Source organism: Myodes glareolus, chromosome 10 (assembly GCF_982192425.1).
Source record: "Myodes glareolus chromosome 10, mMyoGla1.1, whole genome shotgun sequence".
In the NCBI taxonomy this organism is placed as follows: domain Eukaryota; kingdom Metazoa; phylum Chordata; class Mammalia; order Rodentia; family Cricetidae; genus Myodes; species Myodes glareolus.
In genome coordinates, this window is record NC_142035.1 from 26,381,667 (window position 1) to 26,395,864 (window position 14,198).

A 14,198-nucleotide genomic window follows, 5' to 3' on the forward strand; every position below is an offset into this window, starting at 1 on the left:
TTTTCTGAGAAATTGCCACACTGATATACAAAGGGGCTGTACCAGCTTGCATTCCCACCAGCAATGCAGAAGTGTTCTCTTTACCCCACAATCTCTCCAGCATAGGTTGTCATCAATGTTTTTGATCTTGGCCATTCTTACAGGTGTAAGATGGAATCTCAGAGTTGTTTTGATTTGCATTTCTCTGATGACTAAGGATGTTAAACATTTCCTTAAGTGTCTTTCAGCCATTTTAGATTCCTCTGTTGAGAGTTCTCTATTTAGGTCTGTACTCCATGTTTTTTTTTTTATTGGATTAAGTGATCTTTTGGTGTCCAGTTTCTTGAGTTCTTTGTATATTTTGGAGATCAGACCTCTGTCTGATGTGGGGTTAGTGAAGGTCTTTTCCCATTCTGTAGGCTGTCGTTTTGTCTTATTGACTGTGTCCTTTGCTTTACAGAAGCTTTTCAGTTTCAAGAGGTCCCATTTATTAATTGTTTCTCTCAGTGTCTGTGCTGCTGGGGTTATATTTAGGAAGTGGTTCCCTGTGCCAATGTGTTCAAGTGTACTTCCCACTTTCTCTTCTATAAGGTTCAGTGTGACTGGCTTTATGTTGAGGTCTTTGATCCATGTGGACTTGAGTTTTGTGCATGGTGATAGATATGGGTCTATTTCCATTCTTCTACATGTTGATACCCAGTTATGCCAGCACCCTTTGTTAAATATGCTTTCTTTTTTCCATTTGATATTTTTTTTTGCTTCTTTATCAAATATCAGGTGTTCGAAGATGTGTGGATTGATATCTTGGTCTTCTATTCGGTTCCATTGGTCCTCCTGTCCGTTCTTATGCCAATACCAGGCTGTTTTCAGTACTGTAGCTCTGTAGTAGAGTTTGAAATCAGGGATTGTGATGCCTCCAGAAGTTCCTTTATTGCCCAAGATTGTTTTGATTATCTTGGATTTTTTGCTTTTCCAAATGAAGTTGAGTACTGTTCTTTCGAGGTCTTTGAAAAATTTTGCTGGTATTTTGCTGGGCATTGCTTTGAATCTGTAGGCCTGGAATTCTTAAGAGCCTCTCTCTACCTCTGAAGTGCTCCAATTAGAGGCCTGCCCCCATGCCTTATTTCCTGTTTCTCTTATTTTCAGCCAGGAATAAATGTTTCCTTCCCTGGGAGAGAGAAGGGAATTGAGGGAGGGAGAGGTGGGGAATAAAGAAAAGGGTACCCACCAATCCTGTCCTAGTGCTGACATTCTAGTGACAAGACAGATATCAAACAGGGTAAATAAGTAATTGGTAAAGATGTAGTGACTTAGGAGATGAGCTATGTAACAGGTGTTGACTATGTATCAGTTGAGATACATGAAGAGACAGGCAGGGGTTGAACACAGGCAGTCAGCAAGGGAAGGCATTTCTAGGACATGCATCACTGAACCAGCAGGTCCACGCAGGGCCTGGGAGCAGACAAGCTCAGGTGGGGATAAGGGTACCATGCTTTGGTTAAGAAGGAAGGTGCTGCTAGGTGGTGGTGGCACATGCCTTTAATCCCAACACTCAGGTGACAGAGGCAGGCAGGTCTTTGTGAGTTCGGGGCCAGCCTGGTCTACAAGAGTTATCTCCAGGACAGGCTCCAAAACTACAGAGAAACCCTGTTTTTTTCTTTTTTTAAGAAGAAGAAGGAGGAGAAGAAAGAGGAGGAGGAGGAGGAGGAGGAAGAGGAAGAGGAGGAAGAAGGGTGCAACAGAGCTGTGTATTGTATATTCAGGGCCTTCTAGACCAAAGGTACTAACTGACTGATGAAAAGAATGAATGAATGATGCACTTCATTTGTTCACCCCAGAAGGCCCAAGTCCTTCCAAATTAAGAAGTGTACTTGGTCCAAGGGACTCCATGCCTGTCATATCTCCCACAGCCACTTATTCTAGATCTCAGCTCAAATGCCCTTCCTGGATGAACAGGTGGTTAGGTCTGAAATCACAGAAGCAGAACTTTAGTGCTGTAAGAAACACAGGGCAAGCCAGGCAGTGGTGGCGCATGCCTTTAATTCCAGCACTTGGGAGGCAGAGGCAGGAGGATCTTTGTGAGTCTGAGGCCAGCCTGGTCTACAAAGTGAGTTCCAGGACAGCCAGAACTGTTTCACAGAGAAACCCTGTCTTGAGAAAAAAGAGAGAGAGAGAGAGAGAGAGAAACACAGGGCACATCTGGTGCCCTCCACCCACAATTCCAGCATTACTGACAGAGGGCCCAAGAACAGAAATAAAGAAATCAGGGACCAGTCTCTTGCATTGTACAATAGCTTCAAAAAAAACTGGAAACCACCTAAATCTTCCTAAGTAGGGAAATATTTATGAAACTGCCTCTAATGCAATTCTAAGTAGAACTTTGAGAAGCTGGACAATGATGGTTCACCCCTTTAATCCCAGCCCTTGGGAGGCAGAGGCAGGCAGATCCCGAGTTCAAGACCAGCCTGGTTCCAGGACAGCCAGAGCTACACAAAGAAACCATATTTTGGGGGTGGGGTGGAGAAATGACACATTTTTCTTTCTTTTTCTTTGTCTAAAGTTTTATTATGTGTACAGTGTTCTGTCTGCATGTGTGCCTGGATGCCAGAAGAAGGCACCAGATCTCATTATAGAAGGTTTGTGAGCAACCATGTAGTTGCTGGAAATTGAACTCAGGACCTCTGGAAGAGCAGTCAGTGCTCTTAACCTCTGAGCCATCTCTCCAGGCCAAAAAGACACATTTTTCACGTTGAAAAATGAACTGAGGGTAAAGGTACTTCCTTCCAACCCTAACGACCTGAGTCCTACACTTAGGACCCATACAAAAGGAGAGCCCACTCCTACAAGTTGTCCTCTGACCTCTACACATGACCACACATGCACAAACAAACAAATAAGTAAAATTTAAAAAATGAATTGTTAATGGATATAAATTCATTATGAAGTTATTATGTTTTGTTAAAATATCAGAGAAATGGGGGACAGGAGAGATGGCTCATAGGTTAAGAGCACTTGCCACTCTCAGAGAGCCCCAGTTTGGTTTGGAGCACTCATCCCCAGCAGCTCATAACTGCCACAGCCACCCTTCAGTTGGCTACTTGACTCATCTAGAAAGAGGGAACCTCTCAACTTGGAACTGCCTCCAACAGACTGGCCTCCGGGCATGTCTGTGAGGCATTTTCTTGATTGCTAATTGACTAAAGAGGGCCTAGTCCACTGTGGGCTGTGGAATCCCTACACAGGTAGTGCTGGATTATGTAAAAAAAAAAAAAAAAAAAAAAAAAAAGTAGTTGAACAGACAAGAGGAACCAGCAGGCCCCTGCTGTCTCTGCTTAGGTTTCTGCATAAGCGTCCTTCGATGGTGGATTGTGACTGAGAAGGCAAATAACTCCTTTCTTCCCTCAAGTTGCTTTTGGTCAGTGTTTTATCACAGCGAGAGAGAAGACAGCTAGGACAGCCTGACCCTCTTCTGTCTTCCATGGCCCCAGCATGCATGTGATGCACATACAGACATGCAGGCACTCACACATGCAGATACAATAAATACATTTCAGTTAGGTTTGGTGCCACATGCCTTCAATCCCAGCATTCTAGAGGCAGAGGCAGGCAGATCTCTAGGAGTTGACCTACCTACGTCTGAATCAGGATCCAAACTCCCAAGGACAAATACTGCCAAGAACAAAGGTGCACCCGTCAGTAATCCCAGCTACTCGGGAGGCCAAACCAGGAAGATCACAAACTCAAGGCAATGTGGCCAGCTTGACAACACCACCTCTGAAACTAAAAACAAGAATGGCTGGGAGCGTAGCTTCATGGTAGAGCACTTGTACAAAGCCCTGGGTTCTATCCTTTGCACTGCAAAAACTGAAAAGAAGGAAGGGAAAGAGGGAGGGAAAGAAGGAGAGAGAGAAAGAGCGAGAAAGGAAGCCAAGTGGGACTGGAGAGGTGGTTCAGCAGTTGTGAGCACTTATTGCTTTTGCAGGGGATGCAGTTCAATTTTTAGCACTCATAAGGTGGTTTACAACTCTAGCTCCAGGGGGATCTGAAATCTCTAGCCTCCCAGGGCACCTACACTCATGCACATACCCAAACACAGACACATACACACAAACCCACTCACAACACACATGAACACATACAACAAACAGGCACACAGACATACAAGATATTTATAAAAGAATAAAAATAAATACTTTTTTGTTTGGTTGGTTTTTCAAGACAGGGTTTCTCTGTATGGCCCTGGCTGCCCTGGAACTGGTTCTGTAGACCAGCAGTGCTCAAACTCATAGATTAGCTGCCTCTGCCTTCTGGGTGCTGGGGTTAAAGGCGCGTGACACTGCTGCTCAGGCAACACAAATAAATCTTTTAAAAAATGAGGAAAAGTTGAATAGAAAGACCAATTGAAAAAACAACAAGCAATATAAACAAACAACATTTATTGGTGTGTGTGGCAGTGCGTGCCTTTAATCCCAGCACTTGGGAGGCAGAGGCAGGTAGATCTCTGTGAGTTCAAAGCCAGCCTTTTCTACAAAGGGAGTTCCTTGTCAGCTAGGGCTGTTACGCAGAGAAACAGCACTTACCACAACTAAAAAGATAATAAACTCTTCAACTTCACTTCTCACAAGTAATATTAAAGATTGCTTTTCTGTATTGTTTTGTGTTGATAATATTTTAAGACAGGATTTCTTGTAGCCGAGGCTGGACTAGAACATCTTCCTTTACCCAGAAGATGAACTTGAACTCCTGATCTCCTGGGATTATAGGCCCAACTGCCTTTCAGTTTTAACCCACTTGACTGGCAAGGATGAAAACAAAACAAACAAACAAACAAAAAACAAGGCTGGGATTGAAGTACAGTGATTAAAAAGCCAATCTGATGTGTGAGATCTTGGGTTCCCTCCAACACAGACAGTACCCCTGCACACCACTGTTATAACACGCTGTGGTCTTACTGTGTGAAGAACTGGACACTTCGTAATCTGCTAGCGGGAAGCTACACCAGGTACAGTCGCTATATGGAGCACTTTGCCAATAGTCATTAAGGTCAAAACAGATTAATCTGCTTATACACTGATAAGTCTACTTCTCAGAACCTTTATCTAACAAATGCCAACACACACTGTGTTCAGCAATATGCAGAACACAGATTAGACAAATTATAGCATTATTTGTAATAGGAAAAGATTGGAAACTACCTAAATGTTCGCAAAGGGGGAAATGGGTGGTTAAATGATAGCATATCCCTATAAATTTAATGCTTTATGTTTCTAGCTTTTTGTTTTGTTTTAAGACAGGATCTCACTGTGTAGACCGGGCTGGCTGCAAATACACAGATATCCACCTACGTCTTCCTCCCAAGTGCTGGGACTAAAAGTGTGTGCTGCCATACCCTACCACGCTTTTGGCTTGTTGTTGTTGTTGTTGTCGTCGTTTTAATTTAGAAAATCAGGTCAATGAGACGGCTCAGCTTGTAAAAGCACTTGCCACTCAACCCTGACCCCGTAAGTTTGCTTCCCAGAATCCACATAAGAGGCAGATGTGGCAGCTTACATATGTACTCCCAGTCAGAGCGCTCCTACAGCAAAGAGGGGAGCAGACATCAGAACAACAGAAGGGAGACCTCGCCTCGAAAACAAGGAAACAAGGTGCGGTGTGAGGAGGAAACTTACTCCCTAAATGTTGCTTTCTGACCTCCAGAAACAGATCGCTAACATTTTCTTTCCTTTTTTTTCTGTACTAGTGTTTGGTCTGCATGCCTGTGGTGCACCACGTGCACGCCTGTGCAGAAGTTGGACGAGGACGTCAGCTCCCTTGGCACTGGAGTTACAGATGATTGCAAGCCACCAAGTGGACACTGGGAACTGAGCCTGGGTCCTCGGAAAAGAGCAAAATAGGTGCTCTAAACCACTGAGCCATCTCTCTTGCCCCACATAATACCCAATGATCAAATAAAATAGGGAAATGGAGAATCACTGGTTATAATGAGTTACACGTTTGTAGAAATCTTTTTTTAAAAATTCACTTACTTGCTGGGTGGTGGTGGCATAGGCCTTTAATCCCAGCACTCGAGAGGCAGAGACAAGCAATTCTCTTGAGTTCAAGGCCAACCTGGTCTATAGAGTGAGTTCCAGGACAGCCAGGGCTACACAGAAAAGCCCTGCCTCAATAAAACAAAACAAAAATAATAATTAAAAAAATACACGTATTTCGTTGTTAAGAAGAAAAGATTATTAGTGGTTTGGTCTGGGAAAGGAGCTGACACCAAATTACCCATTAGACAATGCGCGTCATAGAGGGCACACAAGAACCAGACCATGGGAAGGCATTTAGGATAGCACGCCACAGGAGAGGGAGCATGATGGGGCTGTGAACTGAAAGACCGTCATACAACTACTGAGAAAGTCAGCTTAATGTGAATGGGTGAAGAATGCTCTGGAGGAGGAGGGAGGGAAAGAGAGGATGAAAGAAATCAAGAGCGGGCCAGCCAGGGAAGCAGAGAGAGCGGGACCCTACTTTTTAAAGGCTTCTCCAGGAGGTAAGGGACCTGGCCATGGCTCAAAGCAGAAAGGAAACAGCGGATTTTGTTTACAGATTCCTGCTAACAGACTTGAGAGAGGGCAGCGGGAAGGGAAGGTGAGGGCAGATCTAGTCCCATGATCGAACATTTCTGTTAGATCACGTTACGTGTGCGCGCTACCAGGAGTTGTAGGGTAGGGGGACAATCCTTCCCACTCTGTGGGTTCCAAGGTGGAAGGAAGTCAGGTTATCAGGCTCGGCGGCAAGCATGCTTCCAGAATGAACCATCTCACCAGCCCTCTCTCTCTAGTTTCTCATTTAACCTTTAACATTTAACCATTGCAGCGGAGCTGTTAGAACCTTAGTCTCTGCCAGCTGGGGAGTGTGGGGCTGACACAGGTGGAGACCACACACGCCTGTTCATCCTTTGATGGAGCCCGAGGTATTTTATCATGTTGGTTGAGCCCTGACTTTGGTTTCAGACCAGCCTGTGTCACCCACTCTGCTCCAGCACCCATCATTTTTGCTTCAGATTCTTTCTGCTCCCCCCACTACTTTTTCTTACTCTGGGTAATTTATTAATTTCTTTTAGTCCCAGTTTCCTTTGGCTGGCTTGCAGGAGACTCAGCAAAGATAATGAGTTTGAAACAAGTCTGGTACGTCTGTCCTCACACAGGCTCAGCTCTCTTACACACATTCAGTCAAGGGGCTTCCCAAAAGGGCAGAACGACCTCTGTTGCCAGCAGTGTGTTCTGCCACATCTTCAGTGAAAGACAAAAAAAAAAAAAAAAAAAAAAAAAAAAAAAAAAAAAAGTCGTGGTCTCCAGTTTGTCAGGGGATGTGGGAGCAGCCCTCTTCTTCCTGATGACATGGCCTTCAACAGCCCAAGAATCAGGAAAGAGAGCTCTTGTGTTATATTAGGGATTGGGTAGTTCACCATAGTCATCTGCAAACCAGGAGGCTGAGAACCCAGTAGCTCTCAGTACACAAATGCTAGAAGCTTGCTGTGAGTTCGAGGCCAACCTGACTACAGTGAGTTCAAGGTCAGGGGCAGCCTGAGTTACAGAACCACATAACTAGACCCAGTATTAAAAGAGAGAAAGATCTGAGTTCCACTTTTGGACAAAAGTTGTCTTCTGACTTCCACATAGCACCCACACTTACACAGATGCCCCAAATAAAATGACACATTTTTGAAAAACCGGGGCTGAGGCTATAGACCATTTGGTAGAACGCCTGCCTGGTATGCAGAGAGATCTGGGTTCAATCCTCAGAAACACATAAACCGAGTATAATAGTGAAACGGGCTTAGAAATTAGGGTCATCCTGGGCTATATAGCTTGAAGCCAGTTTAGACTGAAAAACTGTTAAATAAATACTTTTCTACTGCACCAGGCAGCCAGAGCCAAGCTTCACATTTTTAGACATTCACTCTTAAGTAACTGAGGCTTCACCATCATTATCAGGATGCCAAGACTGGTTTGTTTGTTTTCAAGGTATTAGCAATTACCTTGTTGGACACTGTCTCCGCCCTTAAGGTATAAGTCTTTTTGAAAACAAAGACCCTGTCTTGCCTTGTTCATAACTATCTCTCCAACAATCCAAATAAACTCGTTTCTATTCTCCAGCCTTTTCACGTGGTAACTGATACACACTCAATGAGAGGACAATATCGTTACCTATTTTACAGTTGAAGAAAATATACAAAAGTTAAGAAACCTGCCCATAGTTGGACGCCCAGAAAAAAAAAAATGCTTTTTCTGAGTACAAACGGACGGATAAAGCAACTAGATTAAATAAGAACCGATAAACGTTCTATACATCTGCGACTCCTCAAATATCTCGCCAGGGGACGCTCTTCCCCACGTCTAGACGCCAGTCCCTCCTGGCGCGCACTCTTCTTGCGTCTCGGGCTCGCGCGCGCTGCCGCGGCACCGGAAGTGACTGCGCTTGCAAGTTCCCCCGGTCTCTTCAGGGGAAACTGAGGCCGGCTTCTCCGGGAGACACGGTGCGAGCAGTCAGCCAGGTAGGCCGGCCCAAGTCCGCGGCGTACAACTCGGCCGCGAAGTGCCCTCGCGTCGGGAAGCCACCAGGTCAATGAAGGGGGGATGTGGCCCCCCACGGCTCTTTGGGCTCGCAGGTGAGAGCGCCGCCTCCTGTGCTTGACAGGCGCTGCGCCCAATGGGAGCCTTTGCCGTCCCGCTTCCGTGCCGATCCGACCCGCGGATTGGCTACGCTGGGGCGGGCCGCGGGGGCGAGACCCCTCCTTCCTGAGAGGTCTAGGGGGCGCCCCTGAGGGAGGGCAGTTGCCTAGCAACGGGGCGGTGGCTCGGCGTGTACCCGGCCTAGGGGAGCGCGAGCTGTAAGCGAGGCCTCAGCCCACCCACCCGGGGCTCCTACGCGTAGCAGCCTCCCTCCCTTGCGCCCTGCAGGGGGCTCCAGGAGGCCGCCTTGGGCCCGGCCCCAGGAAAACGAGGTCTCCGCTTTGGGGGCCTCGACTCTTCTTCCTGGCCGGTGGTGGGGAGCAGCGCCTCCCTCTCACCCCGTCTTTGTGCGGGGTGCCGGCGGCCATTGTGTCCGGGCGCGGAATGGAGGACCTGGCAGTCCCCCAACGCCATGTCCAGGGCCTTTGGGGAATTCAAAGACAACCAGCGGTGTTTGTGGGGGGTCTCCAGAATACAGTCGCTCGGAAAGGCCCGGGGGTGGGCTTTCCGAAATCAGATCGCAGATCAGACGCCGTTTCCCCCTTCCGTGCTTAAGTACCTTAAAAGGGCACTTAAATAGAAAGAGAGAGAGAAAGAGAGAAAGAAAGAAGGGGGGGGGATTACACTAAACCCACACCTCCGGGAGAGTTCTCCTGGCTCCCAGTAGGAGGCGGAGAGCCAAGGGGCGTGCTAGAGCGAGGGGGTTGGGCTCTCCGGTGGCTGGAGGCTGCGGAGCAGAGAGAGGGAGAGAGAGAGGCCGCCCTCGGTCTGGGCGATGGAGGAAGCAAGGAAGGGGGCAGGTTCCTAAGCTTCACAATTCCTGTGTCGCCTTCTGGGCTGCCTACCAGGTCGCATGATCCCTCCGGCCGGGACTGGTTTTTTTTGCCAGCCGCCGCGAGGCAGGCAGAGTTACCGGCAACCCAGCCACCACCTCCTCCCGACCTATGATACAAAAGATCTTCCGGGGGCTGCACCTGCTTGCTGTCGCCGGAGATAGATTTGAATGTAGGTGGGGGGGGGAGGCTGCCAATGGGGGTGACTTTTTGAGGAAGGCATTTCGGAGAAAAAGGGGTGGGTGGTTGTAGTAAAAAGAGGCTGATGAGACAATTCAAAGCTTGCTGGTCCTTTCAATTTGACTTCATTGAAGTCCCTTAGAACCTGGACTCAGACCTTCATAAGAGCCACAAAGAAACCAATTCTGGTACCTGGAGGAGGAATGGGATATTGTAAGGTAAATGACATGCATATTAAATTTTTCTCCTGAAGCTCTTTCTCTCTCTTCAGAACCTTATCCTGGCTTTGGATCCTGGAAGAGAGTCGCTAAACACAGAGCAGACCCAGTGAGTGAGCAGGTGTTTGGACAATGGACTGGTTGAGCCCATCTCTATTATAAAAATGTCTCAGAACAACCGGGAGCTGGTGGTTGACTTTCTCTCCTACAAGCTTTCCCAGAAAGGATACAGCTGGAGTCAGTTTAGTGATGTCGAAGAGAACAGGACTGAGGCTCCAGAAGGAACTGAATCAGAGAGGGAGACCCCCAGTGCCGTCAATGGCAACCCATCCTGGCACCTGGCGGATAGCCCCGCGGTAAATGGAGCCACTGGCCACAGCAGCAGTTTGGATGCCCGGGAGGTGATTCCCATGGCAGCAGTGAAGCAAGCGCTGAGAGAGGCTGGCGATGAGTTTGAACTGCGGTACCGGCGAGCGTTCAGTGATCTAACATCGCAGCTTCACATAACCCCAGGGACAGCATATCAAAGCTTTGAACAGGTAGTGAATGAACTCTTCCGGGATGGGGTAAACTGGGGTCGCATCGTGGCCTTTTTCTCCTTCGGTGGAGCCCTGTGTGTGGAAAGCGTAGACAAGGAGATGCAGGTATTGGTGAGTCGTATCGCAAGTTGGATGGCCACCTATCTGAATGACCACCTAGAGCCTTGGATCCAGGACAACGGCGGCTGGGTAAGAACCACGCCCCTTGTCTGTCTCTTCTTTGGAGAGCCCCAGATGTCCTTGTTGGTCCCTTTTCTGTTGCATGGCATGATTGGTGAGGATGTGGATTGTTCAGGAAAGCTGCCTGGCTCCGTTTCAACACAAGAGGTTAACTTTGAGAGATCTGCATCTTTCCTTCTGGCTGTGCTTGTGGCCCCAGAGTTTCATAGTTTGTTCCAGTTTCTCAGCAAAGAAAAACATAGCCTGTGTGTTTACTTAGCTGAAAACCTGTGAGAGTGGCAAGTTCTCCCTGCCTTCTTCTGGCTCTCACGGAATGGGTCACCTTGGCTGGGAGTGAGGAACATAATACCTGGAGAACCGGAAGAGCTGGTACCCTCAGGCCCCTGTATACCTGTGTGCATGGTACTTAGACCATTTGCCCAGGCAGGAGCCCCCACTGACTTGGGTGACTGAGGATTATTTGATTTTGGAGAAGGGTGGTCTGTGCCAACTGTGTTTGTGCTGTGCTCCTAAGTTCATTTTCCCCCAAAGTATGCAACTTTCTGCATGGTTGGCTTGTTTGGGCACTCTTGCTGTGTCATATATTGAGCCCCAGGACTTTGCACCTCACTGCCCAGGGTCGGTTGGGGATCTCCAGCTGCTCTGCCTTTTGCTTTTCTGGTCAGGGCCGTGGGGCCTCTTTACTGGAACGCTGTTTGCTGGCAGAGCGAGAACTGGGTCTGTGAGGCTCCATAGGAAATTAAGATTTGGTGACAGACTGGATGTGGGTGTGAGTCCTGGCCCTGTCAGTTAACTAGCCATGTGACCTTGGACCGGCTGGTTTACCTTCTGGAGCCTTAGTTTCTAACACAGAAAAAATGTGGCAAGCTCTCCTTGCTTAACAGAGTTTTGTGACTGTTAGAGATAATGTGAGCAGAGGCTCACACCAGTGAGTGCCTCCTCAGGAGACTCCTTCAGGGTGATGTGGAGGTGAGAGCTTCCTTACCAGTATAGTAGGCAATTTTCACCTTCGTAGTGAACTCCATTCCCGAATAGGGGAGCTCGGGGCTTATGAGAAGTAGCCTGACCCCTCAGAATGTGTCAAAAATGGACAAGCTGTGGAAAATAAGCCATCCATTGAAGGAAGTGAGGTGGAAGGGGCCAGGCACCATGGACTCGGGAATGTCAAGAATTCAGTTGTCCATAGGCTGGGCCTAGGGCGGGGCAAGCACTTCGCTTTTACCACTGAGCAAGAGACCTTCTGGGTTTGCCCTGAAACCCCATCCTGTCTCTAGTTTCCCATTTCTTTGAAACTTCACCCCCACTCTTCCCCTCCAGTAGCTCTTGTAAAGGCAAAGAGGTCACTTGTCAGTAGAGGTCAGATGATCTGGGTAGGGTTGACTGAGGTAAAGGTGGGCTCTCTTGAGCTAAGGATTGCCAGTCTGTAAATGAACTCCCTGGGGAGATAAATGATTAAATAGTTCCTGTTGGTTTGTGCAGTGACCTCTTCTATTCATTCTTTCTTGCTTTGATTCTCTTTTGGGGCAAATATTTGTTCAGCTGATTACAGAAGGGGACAGGATTCCAGCCCTTCAGACACACCCTCTGAAGCATCTCCAAGTAAACCTGGGCCCTTTGACTCTATCACTTGCTGACTGTCTTTAGTGGTCCTAATACCAGGTAGTCTCTTGCCAGCTGTAAACAGTAGGCAGATGGAAGAGGTACCTGCTAGGGCAGCCAACCTCTGCAGAGGCTGCTGGGACCTGAGAATTGCCAGCTGCCCCATATTGCATGTAATGTTCCAGTCACCTGGAAAAATGCTAAACCCATCTAAGGCAGCAGCTTGGGGCAGGTTCATTAGCTCTCATTGACTGAAATTCCACCCACCGCCGTCTCTTCACTCAAGAGTCTCCAGAGCCTGTTGGGCAGCATACCTGGTAACTTGCCACTTCTGCTTGATGAGCAGAGAATGTGTGTAGAAGAGCCGGTTATGGCAGAGCCATTTCTGGGCATGCATTCTTCTCCTGAGACCAGGGGGTAAAGAACATACCACTCAGTGTCATTTGAGCCTTGGTGGAAGATGCCTGCCCATTTCCTCTTGGGTAAGCCCTCTGAGCTGCACAGATGCTGCTGCAGTGGTACCCCCAGATTTTCTTGGGGGCTGCAACTTGGAGGTCGTAGAGTTCAGGCAGTTCACCGAGGGTATGCTCTAAATTTAGTAGAAAAGTCAGCCTTTCCTGAGTACCTGGAGTACCTCTCGTGTTTCCAGCATTGTTTTATCCTTTATTTAATGTAGCCAATTTCCTGGGCAGCTACTGTAGGTCAAGCAATGTGCTAGGCGTTAGCTTCAGCTAGATACTATCTCTCCATCTTGGAAATACATGGTCATTCATATGTTCCACACAGTAACTTTCCGAGGTAGGTGAATTTATTCCCAGGCTATACACAAAGCTCCAGTGGCCAAATGACTGAATTTAAATGTCTCTCAGCCAACTAAGTGTCTGAGTGAAAAATTTAAATTGAAATTGACCTCATTTCAGAGTCTAAACCCTTTCCATCCATACCTTGTTCAGGAAGTAATATTCCAGACAGACTAGCATAGAAAACCAGGGCTGAGAAAAACATGCCTGTAGAAGGTGCTCTTTCCATGCTGCAGTTGTGGCATTGTTCAGGCATCTGAGAACAGTGCCTTTATCATCAGTACAGGTTCCCAAATATGTGGAACCTCAGATTGTATGGGCAAGGAGATGGCCTGCCCCAGAGTCTATGTTAATTGTGGGGTGATGCCCTAAGGATTGGAACTCAAGCCTCTGGCCATACTGCTGCCTGACTCACTTAACAAAATGCTGAACCTGTTGTCTGTGTCTTCCGTCTTTCCCACCTGTAAAATGGAGTAATGATACCCAGCTGCCTGAATAAAAGCCCTTCCCTAACCTTAATTGTAGGGTGGACAAAGGGTGGACGCACTTCTCCAGAGTGAGCTTCCTCCCTCAAGGTTCTGAACTTTGACCCCTGGAGTTACTTCTTAAAAAATTAAGCCGGTTCACTGGAACCTAGCCCCCAGTAGATGAAACTATTTGGGGATGGGGTTTCACTTTGAGTTTGGGTAAGGCCCCAAATGGGCCATGTCACTTTGGTGTAGCCAGTTGTGGAGATTTCCTTTTGCTCAATGAAAACATTGTTAGGAGCAGTGAATGAGCCACAGCCAGGAGAAAACCTAGTTTGACCATTCCCAAGCTGCAATCTTTTCTTACCTATTTTGACTTTTTCAGTGCAACACAGATATGAATATTTGCTTAGTTGAAGCACCTCAGCTCCATTTGCAAATTTGGCAGTTCTGTGGTTTTCTTGGGGGAAGTCCCATCAGAAATCCCAACACAGAAATTTTTAGTAATCTCATTCAGGTCTTCAAATGAAGTAGAAGTGTCTGGGGGCTCCCCCTTGGAACACCTACTTCTTCTCGGTGTCCTTTTTTAGATAGTACTTAAAACTCTTGCCATCACAGGATTTTCCAGATTCTCTAGAGCAATATCCCCAGCAGCCACATGGAACTCTTCATTTTCTGCCTGA

General features: G+C 47.4%; 1 protein-coding gene across 5 annotated transcripts in view; it reads left to right on the top strand.

Moving 5' to 3' along the window:
• Positions 1-8,388: 8,388 nt before the first annotated feature.
• The window catches only part of Bcl2l1 (BCL2 like 1), a 52,403-nt gene continuing 46,593 nt past the window's right edge, over positions 8,389-14,198 (top strand). The window contains exons 1-2 of one of the 5 annotated variants that reach the window (XM_048445586.2): positions 8,389-8,521; positions 9,984-10,658. In XM_048445586.2, coding sequence (XP_048301543.1) covers positions 10,095-10,658 — 564 coding nt within the window. In that variant the 5' untranslated portion in view covers positions 8,389-8,521; positions 9,984-10,094. Of the gene's footprint in view, positions 8,636-8,995; positions 9,705-9,762; positions 9,901-9,965; positions 10,659-14,198 lie in introns of those variants that run through there. The other 4 variants (XM_048445587.3, XM_048445584.3, XM_048445582.3 and 1 more) reach the window with 4 other exon arrangements.